This window comes from Halichoerus grypus, chromosome 3 (assembly GCF_964656455.1).
Source record: "Halichoerus grypus chromosome 3, mHalGry1.hap1.1, whole genome shotgun sequence".
NCBI lineage: Eukaryota > Metazoa > Chordata > Mammalia > Carnivora > Phocidae > Halichoerus > Halichoerus grypus.
In genome coordinates this window covers 55746834-55765398 of record NC_135714.1, presented here as the reverse complement: position 1 = coordinate 55765398, position 18565 = coordinate 55746834, and the positions used below count along the sequence as shown (strand labels likewise).

The window sequence follows — 18565 nt, the reverse complement described above, 5'->3', positions numbered from 1 at the left end:
ATTGATACCTTTAAATGAATGAATAACTAAATATTTTAATTTTTTATTCTTAATTTCTACCATCAAAAATGTTTTCAATGATTAATACCTGATAATTCCATTAGGTCCTCATTTAATTTTGTTGAAAGCTAAGAACGAGAAACTACTGAGTTGCAAAAGGTTATTTTCATTCTCAACACCAACACCAATATTTGAAATTCTTCATTTGTTTTGTGTCTTGGAGGTTTTCTATGACTGAGCAATTTTCCACAGTGAGCTCTGTGGTAGGTGAGACATGGGCCTTTTTTTGGTAATGTTGGAAAAGAGGCTCATAAGGAAAGAAGGAGAGAAGGAAGAGGAGACATGTTCTTGGGCAGGGTCAGTCTTTGGAAAGTGGGTTAGTGTTGGAAAGGTTAGGTTTGGAAAGTACACATGTGGTGATTAAGAATGGAGATTGTGTCCTCAAAACCATCTGTTTACCTGTAGTTCTTGGAAAGTCTTCAGGTTCCCTCAGCAGTAGCATGCTCCAGAAAGACACCTGGTCTAGATGGTTTAGCTGGTAATCATACACCTAACCTAATAATTAAAACACACCGAGGAAGGGTGGGGCTGGAAGGACAGGTAGTTTCAGTTGGTTGGAATGTTACTGAAAGTCAATAAAATGACTTTCTATAGTGGTGCGGAGTTTGCAGAGCACTTTCAAGCACTATCTACTTTGATAATTGTGTTAACCTATGGGGCATTTATAACAGGGTTTTTTGCTCCCATTTTATAGATGAGAAAAATGAGGCTCAGAGAGAATTTTTTTTGATAAACGATCATCCAGGAAATTTTATTATTTTTAAAGATTTTATTTATTTATTTGTCAGAGAGAGAGCACAAGCAGGGGAGAGGCAGAAGGAGAGGGAGAAGCAGGCTCCCCGCTGAGCAGGGAGCCCGACATGGGGCTTGATCCCAGGGCCCTGGGAATATGACCTGAGCCGAAGGCAGACGTTTAACTGACTGAGCCATCCAGGCGCCCCTAGGAAATCTTTTGATAGCACTTTTAATTGGTATCACGTGAGACTAATGGAAAAATATTTTTGGAAAATTGAATTCTGATTTACTCTCATTTGGCCATGAAAGCCTTGACAATTCATAAGGGTGTTATTCAGATTCTGCAAATCTGAAACACTGTGGCTAACAAATGTTTAACCATTAGGAAATCTTTAACTACCTGAAAAACCTAACATGGAATATATTTTGTGGGTGTATATTTGGATTTGTTCCATACTAATGGGGCTGAATCAAATATAGTGAGGAATGTTATTAAACCTATCTACGTCTCTCCTTGGTGGGAGTTCTACTAGAGTTTGGGTCAGTACCTTCTACTCCCCCCTCCCCCCAACTCTGAGTGAACTGCAGTTGTCTGAGCGATAAATTTAAATCAGATTAAATTCTTTTTAGACATGTGGAGCAAGAGAATCACCTCTGGTGATTACTTCATATCATTTCTCACTTTTAGATATACCTAGATTAAGCGTTACATGCCCAAATCACTAATTCTGTATATGAGCAACCTGAGGACAGGCAGTATGATTTATAATTCTTTGTTTCCACTTTGTATTTTAGATGTGCTTATAGAAAATTAAAGTTGTGGCTCTTATGGGAGAGAGTAGGTAATGAGTTGGTTGTGAGGAAATAGGAAATTATCCTTTTATTGCTGAATATCCACTTCATGACTGCAGTTCTCCCTACTCCAAAGCAAGTCCTCCATCAGCATGATTTAAGTGTCCCAAGGGAATGTAGTTTCTGAAAGGGTCCCACTGTTCTATGCCCAAAAGAAGAGAAAGGGTCAGTTTCAAAATACGTTTAATATGTATATCTTCCAGGTCCATGGTGGCATAGGGCTACATTTCAAAGGCAAATTTATCCATTTATTTTTTTTCAGAAGTCATTATTCTCTAGGAAGAGTATGTTTTCTGAAATTTCAAGAACGTTAGGTAAACTAAGAGATTCTTCTGATACTCTCTAGTGTGTCTTCATCTATTCCATGATATGATCAGTGAAGAAGATTCGCATGTATCATATCACCACATACGTGGTGCCGTAGTTGAAAAAATTTGAAACAGCTTACTGAATTCCTGGAAGAAAATAAAACATTTTTAAGAAGTAGGTAAAAGCATATTGGATTTAAACATTTTTACTTGAGATCAAATTTCTTTTCTAGGAGCAAGAGTATCAATATCAAATCATTCTTTTGTTATTTCCAAGGACATTTGATTCTAGACATCCCTGCATGTTAAATGATTATCTCTGCATTTTGGTGCTTAAAGAGTTTAGTTTTGCAACATTTCTTAAGTCCCATCTCAAGAGAATGGCACGCGTGCTCACCTACGTGCTAACTCCCATCTATGACTAGCGGCTGCAACAGTATGTTAAGAAGGTTTTGTGGCTCATCCATGATCAGTGAGTGGGTAAGAGTATGATGATTGATTAATTGTGTCTGCTGTGGGCCTGTATATGATTGGGGGTCAGAGGAAGATGAGGAAGGGAGCACACAGTCTGTTTTCAAAGACTTCCAGATCCAACCTAGATAGAAAATATGTTATGCCAGCAATTAAATGTCCCATTTCTGGGTTGATACGGTAGGATTGGTGGCCTAGTAAAAATATTCCCTCACATTGCAGGAATCAATTGTGAGTGTTAGGTAAAGGGGATCCCTGATTTTATTAGGATCTGTATTGGTCAAGGCAAGACAAAGAACTCTGTTTCCACTCTGCAGATGACTTTCCTGAGGCATTTTCCTGGCTCAGAGAATTTACCATTTGGAGGCCCAGTGGAGGTTTCCTGGGTGGTGTGCATGCCCCTTTGGATGCCTGCAGGGGCGGTCACACCAAAGTCATCGTCTGTGTCGCTGGGAGTTGGGGAGAAGCCCTCTGGAGTTCCCTGGATGGCAGGATTCATTCCTGCTTGCCCCGCAGGAAGGATTCCATTCCGGGCATCGGGATTAGCTGGACTAGGGGGCAGGATGGCTCCCGGGAACAGTGGCTGAAAAAGGAGGCCTGTGAAGATTTGTGGGGCCACCGGCTGGAAGGAGGACAGGAAAAGGCAAACAAAGTCAAAAGGACACATTTGAATGCTGGTCAACCAGCCTCTCCTCCTTTGAGGGCAACAAGTTGGGGCAGGAGTGGCAGGATGGAAAGGGCAGAGTCAGAGAAAATAATAAAGACTGGGCATTCCTCAGAAGAAATGCCTCCCTCTCCTGAGCAAACCTGATGCTAGTTTCATGACTACAATTCGATGCTGTATTTTATTTCCCTCAAAGAGGGTAAGTCACAATCATGGGAGAAGGAATAACAAATAATTTGTTCATCTTAGGTGTATTTGGAGGTAGAACTAAGGCAGGAAATCCATACAATTATGCTGGGCTATCTCTCTGCTATTTACCTAAATTATAGTCTCTCATTTGCCCAGAATTTTTAAAAATAATTAAAGAGACTAAAAATTAATGGAAAAATTAGTCAATCAACCCTCATCTCATGATTTGCATCTCTTCAAGTTTCTTTTTATTTATTTATTTTTGAAGGCATTGGAATATTCAGTCAGAAATACTTCTCTTGTCAATTCAGCAACTTGTATATTCCTTGAGGTTACTCAATGAACTCCTCTGTGTAGGTCTGTCAATGATTTACATACTGGAAATAAATGTTGTTGCTGCCTACATTTATTTTTTTTTCCTGGAAAAAATTACTGTAAGAAGTTCCTCTTAAGAAGAAATAATTTAGTATAAACTGGATTTGGAGAAAGTTCAGTCAGGGACTTGTTCTCTGAAAGCCCTCAGTTCTCATGATGTTGACATAGAATAAAAAGGGTTGAGGGCTCATAATTAAGATACAGGTCGGTTTCCTTGAGCATAGTTCCTAATTGTTAGTTTGTATAAAAGCGCCTGAGAAGTTTGTTTAAAAGGTAATTCCCAGGCTCCACTGTTAGAGAGATTCTGATTGAGCTAATCTAGGGCAGGATCCAGAAATCTGCATTTTTTTTATCAGCACCCTGAGTTGTCTTGATTTGGTGATCCAAGACTGAAGTTTGGGAAACACTGTCTTAGATTTACCAGGTACTAAGCCAGAATTAGACTTATGCCAGAAGAGAGACAGGAGTGGAATATAGATGTTTTCAAGCAAGGGGTCATGGTATTCATAGATTTGAAATAAAAAGGTGGTAATTCCCATCATTAAAAAATAAGACACAAAGAATAGACTGTAAATTACCAAATTCGTTCTGTACAGTAGGGTAAATACTATTTCATGAAGTGTGTGTGTGTGTGTGTGTGTGTGTGTGTGTTAGCTGCATGAAAAATACAGCTGTTAGTTAAAAAAAGTTTGAAAACCACTGGTATAGCAGATAGAAAAATGACTTTCGATCTGAATCTACTATTTCTTGACCTTGGGGCCTAAGTAGCTTAAGTTCTCTGAGCCTCAGTTTCGTTATCTGTAAAGCTGGGTTAAAAATCTGTGCTTTGTGTTGGATGCTAAGGAGGGCACGTGTTGTGATGAGCACTGGGTGTTATACGCAAATAATGAATCACTGAACTACATCAAGAACTAATGATGTACTCTACAGTGGCTAACTGGACATAATAAAAAAAATAAAAAAATAAAAAGCCATCATTAAAGAGGAAAAAAATATTTGTTTTGCTTAAAAAAAAAATCTGTGCTTTGTGGGGTGCTTGGCAGACTCAGTCCATAGAGCATGCAACTCTTGATCTTGGAGTCATGAGTTCAAGCCCCACGTTGGGCATAGTTTACTTAAAAGAAAATCTGTAGTTTGTGATTTGATGAGGATTAAGGGTAATGTATGTAAAAGATCTACCAAGGTGCCTGTTACACAAAATTGTCTTAATAACTGGTAGATGTGGGTGTTCATGTACTATTGTTGCAAATCAGCCCCATTGATTTTATTTGTGAACAATCTAATGAATCTCTACCTTTTTCATAATAGAAAGATTTAAAAGAAAACCTGTCTTCCCAGTTATTGCCTCGACTCTTAACTTCAGCGTCATGTTTAGATACCACATTAATTCAAGTCAGTGTTTCCTAAAAGTGACTTATGGGGCAATTTATAGAAGTGTCTAATAATGGTAAGATGAATTTTATTAAGGTTCAGCCCTCTAGTTATTCATGTGTACAGGGAAGAGTCCATGCATCACTATAAGATGCTAGAAAAATAACATACTTTCCTATAAAAATTAAAAATTTAAGCCAAGAAAATTAATCTTTCCTGCAATAAATACCAGTATGTATATTATTCTACATTGCATGCTTTTTAATAATTTATAATCCTAGATTTTAATCATATAAAGTTTAAAAATATGCATTGAATTTCTGGATAGAACTGAATCTAATACCAGCATATGGAGAAAAAAAAAGCTAAGTAAAATTAATGGAAAAGTAGTTGGAGAAGAAGAGTGAAATCCTCAGCTAGACAAAGGTATCTTGATGCAAGGATCTATAAAAAATGTTCAGTTTACAGTAGTATGCACCAGGTTTAGGGGTTGTGGTCAAGAGAGATTGTGTGGGGACAGAAAGCAGGACTGTGATAGCAGTGAGAAGAATTTGAAATGCTAGTAATCATTATTATTTTTTTTACCAATTCCTCTGAACTAAGGATAGCACCCTAAAAGGAAAATAATAACACGTTATTAGACAAATTTTAATATATTTGAGACAAAATATATATAACATAATTTAAAAACTTAAAATACTTGTAAAATTTGTAAAGAGATTTTAAATTTTTGACAATATTTTAACTGCCTTTATGACTTGTTTCACATAATTTAAGTCAGCATGTGATATTGGACTGCTAATACCTAATATCTGAGTGATGTGAAGTCTTCTGCATTTTAAAAGTTATACATTTTTCTATTATTAAGTAGTACATGCACATTGGAGGAAACTTGGAAAATGCAGAAAGCAACAAAGGAAAAAAAATACCATCCCATCGTACAGTTTGATGGATTTTCTTCCAGATGTTTTTCACACATTTCTTTTTTTACATAATGGAAGCTATTCATATAATTTATATAAGTCATTCATATAATTTGGGTCTTACTTTTTTTTTAATATTACACCCACAATCATTTAAACTTACTAGTGACAAATACAAGTAAATGTACGTTTGGAATGGCTGCAAAGTATTTGCTTTTACATTGCACCATCTATTCAATCTTATTTTCCTTTTGTTTAAATTTAAGTTGCACCCGATTTTTTTTCTCTACCACAAATATTATTATTTTGAAGAATATATTTGTAAATAGACCTTTGCTGTATTTCAGATTATTTCACTGGAATGTGTTCCCAGCTGTGGAATTAAGAATTGATACAAACTTTATATCTCATTTTGCTTCAGAAGTAAAAGCTACTACCTGATGCATGTCATATATGATCTTGACCCTTGGTAATTTTATCAATGATCTCAAGTATTACCTTTCACAAAGGCAAATAGGGAGAGAGGAAAGTGTTTGTGTCATTTTTAGGGAAAAGATACATAGTTAAATAAATTTGAGATTAAAAAAGAAATCCCCCAAATCATTAATCATTAGATCAGTCCCATTAATTTATTTTTTTCTTAGCTGTATGCTTTAAAGGATTGACTGGTTCACCCTTGACATTTACTAACTGTGCGATTGTAACTGAATAACTGTATCTCCAATTACTCGTCTTCAAATTATAAATAAAAATATTATCATCAAAGGTTGCTTTGAATACTGAGATAGTATATAACAAATAATAAAATACCTAGAACAGTGCCTGGTGCATAGTAAATGCTCAATAAGGGCCAGCTCATAATTATCAGTGTTCATACAGTGCAAAGTAAATAGGAAACTTGGCAACTATCTGGTAAATTGAAGCAGGATGACATATTTCACACTATGATGATTTAAAATAAAAATCACATTACAAAATAATCTTACATGGGCTCCAAGGTGTGCTACAATAACTGGTAACATCTGAAAAAGAGTGAAAAATTCAATTAAAATATATTCAAAGGTAAGTTCTAGCAGATGATACAAATACTATTTTCTTAAAAGTATATAATATTCATTGAAGAAGTATTTGTTACCAATGTATCAGCTATAGTCATAGATAGAAACCCATAGAGTTGCTTGGGAATTGGAACTCATCCAATTTGTAAAAAGCATATTTAGACCCAGAGAGATTTAGAAACTTTAGTCCAAGGCAACACATTCAGGAGGTAGAAGTTACTGAATAGGATGGACAAAAAATAATTTTGGTCTCAAGCTACTTCCAAACTGAAAGTTATTACAAGTAATAATAATAGTAAAATGCATGTTTCTTTTATATGGCATCTCAGAAGACACATTAAAGATGGATTTTTAAAATACAAAGATTTATCAAAGCATATATGTTTAGTCTTATAATGGTTACCTGGATATTTTGCTGTTAAAATAGAGCACTGGTAGAAAATTATGGATGATATTCTATCATTCTGATACTGGCAGAGTTCTTAGAAATAAGTGAGAAATAATTTACTGGTCACTGATAACCACTTAAATGTTATGAAATTTTAGTTGAAAATATTTGGGTGAGGTGTTGGCATGTGCTAGTACTCTAAGAACTAACCTAGAGTTTGTCCAAGAGAAGTAATGTTTTAAAGTTTATTTCTATAGACATTCACATACTGTCATGAAAGTCATCAAAATGGGAATTCTAACACTAACCAACCCAAAAGATGCGAAAGTCTTATGAAACAGATTCTTAACTTTGTTATTTCCCAAGATAGTTTGTTCAGTAATACCCATAATGCCAAAAGGTACCTACATTTAACTATATACATTTAAGAAAAAAGCCTTACTGTCAGTCAGATCCTTTGCTACTGACGATAAAAAAAAAACAATTATTTTCAGAATGGTGATTGGAAAGTAGGGTGAAGGGAAGGGGCACTCAGGATTTGGAAAAAAGCATAATTGAGATTTATAAAGGCCATTTCGAAGGAACAAAAAGATACAAATAGGAAACCACAGATGTGTAAATAAAAAGTGTAATTAAAGATAATTTAGTTTTTCACCAATGTAACAATAAGGAGAAAAATTTTTTATTAGTTTTTGGTAGAGAAATTGTTTGAAATAAAAATAGCTAACACTGAGTGTTTACTGTGTGGTAGGCACTGTTCTAAGTGTTTTATGTTTATTTGCTCATTTAATCCTTATAACAGCCCTAGAGGTAGGTTCTACTTTAATCCCTATTTTAAATCATGAGGAAAATGAGCCATGGAGTGTGAAGCAACTTGACCACACACATAGAAACCAGAAAGCTGTGATTTGACCAGAGTTTCGTGGTTCTAGAGTTTACCCTTAACCACATTGGCCTTGCTTTGATAAATGAGAGCTGTGGACGGGTGCCCAGGTTTCTGGCAGAGGATATAGGCCACTCTGCATAGGGAGACACAGGATTGGAGGGCTGGGGCTGCACAGGAGGTCAAAGAGGTGTTGGCATATCCTGGAGACATTGAAGAATCCCTACTGAGAATGGGGATTGATTTACATTAGTGCATATTGGGGAGCGTGCAATATCAAACTCTCTCTGCTCAACCTTCGGTGACATCCAGGACCTGGAGTTCATGACCTGAGCCAAAAGCAGACACTTAACCATCTGAGCCACCCAGGTGCCCCATCTTTCTTTCTTTTCTTTTCTTTCTTTCTTTCTTTCTTTCTTTTTTTTTAAAGATTTTATCTATTTATTTGAGAGTGAGGGAGAGTGAGAGAGAGAGCACGAGTGGGGTGAGGAGCTGAGGGAGAAGCAGACTCCCCACTGAGCAGGGAGCTTGATGCAGGGATCCCAGGACCCTGGGATCATGACCTGAGCCAAAGACAGACGCTTAACCAACTGAGCCACCAAGGCACCCTCCAGTGGATATTCTTTGGTGAATATGAAGATGTACTAAATTGGGCTTCAAGATTAGAGCAGAGCAACAATTGAAACTGAAGCTGGGAAAGTAGCATATGGATTATATCAGGGTCATGTGTTAAAGAAATTCTCATTTTATTTGCCTGTATCTCTAGTCTTTTTCAGAGGATCACTTTTATTATTAAGATATAAATAAGCAGCAAATACTTGAAGGCTCTAATATATCTGTAAGAAATAAACACTGACTGATAGACAATTAAGTATACATCTCAATATTAAAAAATGTGAAAATTAGTTATGTCACAGAATTTCACAAATATGTATAAATGAAGCAGTAGAGAGTTTCTTGTGTTGTTATTTTGGACAAATGAAAGTACAGAGAAAAGTATTAGTTGCATATGATATAGAATTTAAACTGAGCAGCTTCAAATTGTTTTGTCAGTTAAACTCAACTTTGATTATAATTACTGATTAAGACAAGCTTGCTCTTATTAAGACCTGAAGGTGTCCATGGTGGTAGGAAGATGGTAAGAATATATTGGTTCATTGCTGTATTCATGTTTCATAGTTTTGGAATGTGTATTAAAAGTCTTACACTTTTGTATGCCTTTGGACCCTGTGCCTAAGAACTGATCCTAAGGAAATAATCATTGATATGGTCAAAGACTTAGTTAAAGGATATTCACTGTAATAGTGTTTACAGAAGCAAAAATTTTGATTAAAAAACCCCAATTTTTGCAATATGATGGAATACTAAGCAATCAATAGAAACAATTTTATAGGTGAATATTTCAAAATACAAAGACCATTCAAAATACATTAAGTGAAAAAATTAGATTATAGAACATTTGACATAGTAAGAACATATTTTCTTTAAAAAATATACTTACATGTGTAGGTAGAAAAAGCACTGCAAGGACATACCCTAGAATGCTGACCATGTTTAGTTCTGGGGGGTAGGGTTATGGGTGAGTTTTATGTTTCTTTTTGCTTTTCTATATTTTCTTAATTCTCTATAATTAACACATAATACATGTAATACATAAAACAGCTTCTACAAAAAATTAGACCATTATGTGGGAATGATAGGGGCTGAGTTCATGTGTTAGAGAGAATAAGTAATCTATAAACAACTTAGTCTAGCTGTAAAGAGATCATTGTGTTTTTCTCCAAGTCATTAAGTTATTCAGAGAAGTTTCAAGAAGGTAAAACTTGAGCTTTGTCTGTAGTTAAGATGCAACACTTCTGATCGGAGTGATGCCCTACGCGTATCATTTAAATCCTAGTGGGAGAGGGTTTTTCGGGGTTTTTCCTGAAAGCACGTAATGATGGGAGGGGAGAAGGAACTAGAGAGTTGTTGGGGACTTGAGAGGAGGCGCGAAGCAAGCGCACAGAAAAGAAGATTAGATTTGCTGGAAATAAACTTTATCCATCTCTCAATTTTTTCTTTGGGATGATTCTGGTCACCCAGAAAGTCTTCTATAGAAAACAGCAAGGTAGAAAAGAATCCTGCTACCTCTCAATTTCCCCCCTTATATTCTTTACTTTTTAATCTTCCCCAGCACCTCACATTTTCCTGTTACCTGTTACAAATGTATTCTAGAGAGGTTATGGGGTAGCACGTTCAGTTTTCTTGGTGAGTTTTCATCAAGGACCAAATTACCAAAGATGCTCTATGTTCAGTTGAACATTCCTCTGTAAATTTCTGGGTAAAACTTTTTTTTTTTTTAAGATTTATTTATTTATTTTAGAGAGAGAGAGAGAGAGAGAGAAGGGGGGAGCGGCAAAGGGAGAGGGAGAGAATCCCAGCAGATTCCCCGCTGAGCATGAAGTCATATGTGGGGCTCCATCCCAGGACCCCCCAAACACAACCTGAACAGAAACCAAAAGTCTGACACTCAACCCACTGAGGCAATCAGGTCCCCCTCTGTGTAAAACTTTTAAGAACCTTAAAAAAGTTCTTTCCTTCCCTTTAGGCTTCTACTTGATAGAAAATGCTCCCCAATGTTGAACTGAACTCCCATCTTGAGCTTACTTGGGGTTGCAGCTGCTGTTGTGTGTTCAGTCCCCCCAAGTTCAGTGGGAGGGTCTGGGTACCAGGTGCCATCCCTGCAGCAGGATTTAGCTATAGGGCAACAAAAAAGATTGTCATTGTGTTGTTTCATGTTGAACATTCAAGAAACTAAAATGTGTTTACCAAATGTAAAATATCTTTAAAGGGAGGATTTGCTAGGCAAATATAAACATTTGCTATGCACACATAAAAAATAGTATGTGATATACTATTGCATTAAGAATTAGGTATAGAGATGAAGTTCAGGGACTTATTTAGTCTAGTAGTACAACCATAAAGTCCAGGACTAACTTTTCCCATATGAACCCATTCTTTTGAGGATTACTTGGATGATTTTATCCTCACTTTCCCCTTTTGACTATAATAACTATGGTTCTTGAGATTTTTTTTGATAGCTTTCTTATAAAGAAATTAATTTCTTCATAGGCTTCCCCATAAAAATGGTGAGGGTCACAATGAAATATCTAGTCTGAATACAGTCTAATACTAAGTTTAAATCTGACCACCTTAATCAGGAAAGGAATTTATTATATTTCTTCTCCCAAACAGAGTAAACTATACAGATAGTCCATGAGAAGAATGAAGATTTTTCTACCCCTTCTAGTTTGCTCTAGTTGGGGTGATGATAGTGGTCATAGTGTTTGTGTGGGTGTGTGGACATTGTAGGGGCAGTGAGGAAAATATGTTGGAGGAATGTGCAGAGGAGCTTGAAGAAGAGGTAAGAAGAACTTAAGCAGTTTAAGACATGAGAATTTGATTAATTCCTTTAGAAGCCCTTTTGTTAAGAAAAATTTTTATGATGTACTGAATAGATCCCATGCTCTGACTTTTCTGTGTTCCCTTTCAACTTATCTACAATGAATATGTGTGTGTGTATTTGTGGATACACTCAACATTAGGTATTGTATTTAACAGTGGATATTAAAATGATATAAAAGAGTACTTACCAGCTGCAGATCTGACCCCAGTGCGAACATCTGTGTCAGTGGTATTAGACTTAAAGAGGGGAATACCTGTAGGGGCATTGAAATTGATGTGACACCAGAGCTTGTCTGTTTCCACCATGCTGTCAGTGGCAGATACCCTTAAGTGTCTATATTCCCATCACAGGTGGATTTAGGATGAAGGTAAATGGAATTGAAGTTTTGGGGCCTCTCACCAGCAATGACCCCTTCTGTGGCCCCCAGTGGCATCCTAGCAATGTGTTGAGTTTAAAAATGTGTAATTGGCTCTTACTTCTTATCTCATAATAAATTATCCACAATGAGATACCACCTCACACCTGTCAGAAGAGCTAAAAGTAACAAGCTAGGAAACAACAGATGTTGGCGAGGATGTTGAGAAAGGGGAACTTTCTTACACTGTTGGTGGGAATGCAAACTGGTGCAGCCACCATGGAAAACAGTATGGAGGTTCCTCAAAAAGTTAAAAATAGTGCTACCCTATGACCCAGCAATTGCACTACTGGGTATTTACCGAAAGGATATAAACATAGTCATTTGATGGGGCACATGCACCCCAATGTTTATAACAGCAATGTCCACAATAGCCAAACTACGGAAAGAGCCCAGATGTCCATCAACAGATGAATGGATAAAGAAGATGTGGTGTATATATACAATGGCATACTACTCAGCCATCAAAAAATGAAATCTTAAAACCATTTGTAACAACGTGGATGAAACTAGAGGGTATTATGTTAAATTAAATAAGTCAGTTAGAGAAAGACAAATATCATATAACTTCACTCATGTATAATTTAAAAAACAAAACAGATGAACATAGGGGAAGGGAGGAAAAAATAAAATAAGACTAAATCAGAGAGGGAGACAAACCATAAGAGACTCTTAAACTGAGAAACAAACTGAGGGTTGCTGGAGGGCAAGTGGGTGGGGGGGGATGGGGGTAATTGGGTGATGGGCATAAAGGATGACATAATGAGCACTGGGTGTTATACGCAACTGATGAATCACTAAACTCTACCTTTGAAACTAATAATACACCATATGTTAATTAATTGATTTTAAATAAAATAAAATAAAAATAAATTATATACTTTAGCACTTAATTTTACATATCTAATTTTGTCTTCCTTTTCTTAAACAGCATCCTCAAATTGTATAATCTTCAGGTTCCTTAAGGAGTGAGATGGGGTCCTGTCTTGAGTGCTCTCTAATGTCCACAAACTAAAAAGAGAACTTTAGACTTTGGTGTTAATTGTACTACTTCACAAACTCTAGATGTAGGTAAAGAGGGATCCTTTAGAGCAGAGCAAGTGATGGAGTGGGAAGAAGGGGGTAGCCAAGAGACAATACATTTTTCAAAAGTTTTTACATAAACAAATTTTACAATAACATCAGCTCATCAGTAACAATGGAACTTAAGAAAATTGTAAGGAAATCCAATTATCTTTATAGAGATATCTTAATCCCTGCTAGCTCTGGCAGATACCACATATGATTATGTCACAGTAGTGCAAGGGCATTGATGACCAAGCTTTGTCATTAGGTGTAGCTCTAGCTTTTCAGGTTTTTTTTTAAAGATTTTTTATTTATTTATTTGAGAGAGAGAGAGAATGAGAGAGAGCAAGCACATGAGAGGGGGGAGGGTCAGAGGGAGAAGCAGACTCCCTGCCGAGCAGGGAGCCCGATGTGGGACTCGATCCAGGGACTCCAGGATCATGACCTGAGCCGAAGGCAGTCGCTTAACCAACTGAGCCACCCAGGCACCCTAGCTTTTCAGGTTTTACTACCGTTTGCTAAACCAAATTATTATTGAGACAAAAAGAAAAGGAATGAAGACGCCTTGCTTTTCCTGCTCAAAATTTTCAGAAAGTGTTTTGGTTCTTTTTTGTTGTTCTTGTTCCCAAGAGAAAGTCTTTTTCTCTTGTTCAACCATAAGACTGTGTAAATCTTGATTTTAAATTCACTAGTCTTCCCGTGTTTCCTTTGTTGGTCTGCAAATGTTCCCTATTGTAGGACTCTCACCTGATTTGGCTGCTGCTGGTTTAGTAATGTTGCCTGATGTGGAGCCGGTTTTGTTGGAGGAAGTCCCAAAGCAGGGTTGAGCTGCGTCTGTGATAACAAATATTAGATTAGGCAGGGATGGGTCTGAGGTTTTGTATCCATTTATTTCCAGGATGCAACAAGCTGTCCCAAATGCAGAAATGTCTGCCTTTAGGCTCTGTGTGTTTCTGGAGTAGTTTTAACTCCCTGGGAAGTTTCGTGTGTGACAGGAGATGGAATTGTAGAGTGGAAAAATGCCAGAGCAGAGGGGTATGTGGGGAGGGGTCTAGGGTTGGGCTGGGCACATGGACCTCAGGTAGTAGTTCCTAGGCTTCCTTCTCTTCTCTGTAACTGCCTTCCTCCTTTTTCAGGACACGAAATACATCATCTGCACCTTAGCTCTGTAAACATTTGCTTTTTTCCCCCATGCCTGAAGGTAAGCTGCCATAACTTCTACTGCATTTTCATGAAGCTTCCTGCTTCTGCCTTGTGCCTGACAGGTTATTTCCCATAATGGAAATTCACTCTCCTTCCCGGCCTGGGTATTTTCCTAGTGTATTAAGGATAACTGAATTCTAGGGGTGAAATTGTCCTTGACATCCCTATCATCTATCTAATTATCATTGATTCATTTTTTATGCCTTTATGATGGTTCAATAAATTCACTTACAAATAATAAAAAATGCCTTGTCCATGTGTCCCAAGTTTTCATTTGATAAATATCACTACTGTACCTTGTAGACCCGTCGGTGTCACACCGTGCATCCCCTGCTCCTCTAACTCTCCAGCTGCTTTCACATCATTGGCTGTTAGCAATCTGCTTTAACCCGTATGCCACTCCTCAGTCAACCTTGAATGATTGCTGTGCGCCCGGAAAGTTTTATTTATCTTGAGTTTTCACAAATTGTGTGGTAATTTAAATACACTAAAGACACCCTATTTGGAAGAACCTTTTGGTAAATTTGTTTGAAGTGAAAAATCCATGTTTTACAAAAGAATTACTAATTTACCTTGTTTCAAAAATAAATTTTGGCAGACAACTTCTTTAAAGAAGGACATAAGTATATTTGGAGTGAAATAAGGAGATTGCTTCTATCCCCTCCCTATAAGATCACCCTGTTCATCTTCATAGAACTAAGCATAGTTATAATTTATAATTTAACATTTCTTTAAAAAATCTTTATTAGTATCTACAATCCTTGCAAACACCATGAAGGACCATGTCTTTTTCTTCCCCGCTCACCATTGTATTTTCAGCACTAGCATAGTATCTGGTACATAGAGATTTCAATAAGTATTTGTTGATTGTATGGATGACTATAGATGTGTCAAAGGAGTTCAACTAAGAATGGTCTCTTTTTGTTCTTCTATTTCGTAGAAAATTCCTTCTAATTTTTTCTCTATGTCAAATGTCATCTCAGATGGTCAAAGGGAAGTCCACTTAGAGAGGCAAACCACCCACATCTATGTCTATAAAATATTGGAGGACAATTGGAGTATGTATTCGAACACTAGTACTCCTTTCTTTCAAACACCTGTTATATGTGAATGTATTTTTCAATGTTCTAAGTAAAAAAGTTGGCCACTTTGTAATATCCTCTTGCTGTTGTGCACTTTGATCACCTTTTAGAGTTTATATAGTCATACAATTTGGTAACATTTTTAGGGTTTACATAGTCTACATGTTTCATGCTTCCAGTTAGGAAAGTCAGAAAATGTAGTTTACCTCTTTAGTCATGAGAAAATAATTGTTTGCCAAGAAAATCTTAAATTCTTCTTGGAAAGCAAAATAATTATCCACTTTGAGTAGATATAATTTAAGGCATTCCTTTCCCCCCCTTGTTTTTACCCCACTGTTCTGCCAAAATAATTGAAATTCTATCATGTTAGAGTGGATGCTTTTTAAAAATCTAAGTATGTTGAAATATGCACTGACACCTTATTAGTTTGTCATTTTTCACCTTGGAAAATAAAAACAGAAAACTAAGGGGTTGGGTCACAGGACAGAGCAGTGTTGCTGGAGTGCAGGAAAAAAGTTATGTCTACAAACAGAGGGTGCTGCTGAGGCTGGTTGGTAATAAAAGAAACATATTGCACTTACCGGTAATGACTGAGTTGATCCTAGAAGATAAAGTAGTAGAATCATAGTCTTCATGTTTCAAAATGCTACCTATAATAACAAAGTAGTGTCACTCTTTCACTCTATTTTTTTTCCCTTTCAGAAAAGATATTTTAAAAAAATTTCTATTTGAAATATGGCCAATTAATGTTACCTTTCTCTCCACTTGGCTAAATGTATAGGTGAAATGATATTCAAAATCCGGTTGATTGCTCCAGTGTCTGTAGTGAATAATTTTACCCTTTGATGAATTGTAAGTTTGTAGAAGGAATTTAAACTCAATTCCAGGAGGCTGGCAACTGAGAGGCCAATCAGGACTTAGCTGTCTGTGAAATCATTTGGTTTCTTTCATTTCCCAACATTTCATTAGGTGAGTTATTAGCTGCAGACATCATATTACCCAATGTCTACCATTTGAATAGAGGGTATTTCAGGAAGACATACCCTGTGCAATTAAAAAAAAGTGCAGACAATAAAAAAATTACAATCCTCTTTCACCTCCTCTCTTTCCCAAATAACTTCCCAGATGTATCTGTTTTGTCCTGTTTCCATGAACATATAAATCAAACATCAGAATGTACAGCTTTGTGTATAGTTAAAAAATTAGGTCTGTTATTTTTTGCTTTGCAACTTTATTTATTTGACAAATAATGGACAACTTCATGTGTCAGTACATATAGATTTATTTCATTTATTTAATGGTTACGTTATATTAGATAACATTTCTTTTTGCTGGACATTTCATCCATTTCCATTGTATTTTATAATGATAAAAGTGGAACAGTGAACATCTTTATAAAACTTGTCTCACAGATGTGGGGGTATTTCTGTAGGTTTTATTCCTAGAAGTGCTGAATTAAAGAATATCTGTTTTAAATTTCAGTAGATAAGGCTGAATTGTCATCCAGAAATGTTGAATGGTATGCTTTATTTTAAACAAGGAAAGAGCTACTGAAACTTGAACAAAACACAGGTGCCCACTGAGGTCTGTTTTACAACAAAAGAACAACTAAATGCTCACCACAGGTTTTCAGGGCCCCAGGCTGCACCAGGAGTTTTTGAGATTTGCTACCTCTTTAACAATGTTTTTATGGAGCTTGGTTGGGTCTATTCAACAGCTTCTGGGTGCAAATCAATGATGAATTTATGTCATGCCAGGATTTCACATGGAAGGCCACCATAGATTGGTTTGTTTTAGGGTCCAGAAAGTCTTTCAGTGGAAAATTGTCTGGGACAATGAGGCATTCCGAAGAGCTTTTCTTTAACTATTCCCTTCATGACACAGTCAATTTTTGTTATTGTCAGGTAGGAATGGGAATACTGTCTAGGACGGGAAACACAAAGTTTAGCAAGTAGATGCTTGGTAAGGGGCAATGATAGAAGCACACACAAGTATGAAGGAGAGCACGGTTAATTTTGTTGGGGGCAGAAAAGCAGAAAAAGTTTCACAAGGAGGTAATCCTAAGCTGGGTTTTGAAGGATAAGGAAAAATTCATTAAGAAGGCAAGCAGAGCATCTAGGCAGACCAAGCATCTAGGTATGGAGGGATGATGTTATTGTTTCTTAACAGTGGAACAAAATGGAGTGAGGGTAAAAGTGGAGGATGGGGTTGGAGAGATACCTAATTTTAACCTTCTGTAGCATTTTGTTTGTTTCTATTACTCATGTTGGCACTTAATTAGACATCATCTAATAGGGTTCCTTCTTTATTTCCCAATTGTATATTTCTCTTGAATTGGATGGAGAGTTGTTAAGGCCTTGTCTTATATTTGTTTAGTGTCTTCTGTGTTAATAACACTGCAAAGCACTAGATGGTCACCACACGTCAATGAATAAATGGTAGAGGTATATGCTATAGAGAATTGGAACAAGGTTGAGGTGAAAGGAAACTTCAGAGAGGAGACTGGGTTTTAAATGGATTTGAAGAATAAATATAATTGGTGAGACAGAGAATAACCTGGAAAGGGGGTGAGATTGAGAGGAGCAAAGGAACATAAGTGCTAAAGGATGTGAAAAGGAAGTACTTTATTTATGTTTTCACAGGCTTTCAATACCTTCATTCATTCCTTTATCTAGTCAACTCATTCTTCCAACTCATAATTCAGTATATATTCACTCTGTGTTCTGCTAGTATTGTTTCAGACCTTGGAAATAAAAGTGAATGGAAGTGGCAAAAATCCCTACCCTCATGAGTTTACATTTTGGTGGGGGGAAACATTAAATATTCAAGCAGACTTATTGTGTAGAAACATTAAATATTCAAGCAGCCCACGTGACATTAGGGAATGCACTTTCCCTGGGCATTATTTTCAGTGAATGTGTAGGAGGTGGGACTTCCTTAAATTTTTTTTATTTTTCTCTTTGGTGGAGGCAGAGTTGAATTTTATGGCACTGTTGTTTCTGGAATTAGATGAGGAGACTCATGCTCTATCTCCAGCCTAGAATACAGGGCTACTGAACAGCTCATTGGAACTGAATC

At 36.6% G+C, this 18565-nt stretch overlaps 1 protein-coding gene across 1 annotated transcript; it reads right to left on the bottom strand.

Annotated features, from left to right (window-relative positions):
- Nucleotides 1-1943: 1943 nt before the first annotated feature.
- On the bottom strand, nt 1944-16122 carry AMTN (amelotin). The gene is made up of 7 exons (XM_036113481.2): nt 16069-16122; nt 13950-14036; nt 11910-11975; nt 10924-11013; nt 6935-6970; nt 2784-3048; nt 1944-2102 (listed from the first exon to the last, which is right to left on the bottom strand). Exons 1-7 carry the CDS (start codon nt 16120-16122, stop codon nt 2092-2094), a joined length of 609 nt encoding a protein of 202 aa, XP_035969374.1. The 3' UTR covers nt 1944-2091.
- Between the last annotated feature and the right edge of the window lie 2443 nt (nt 16123-18565).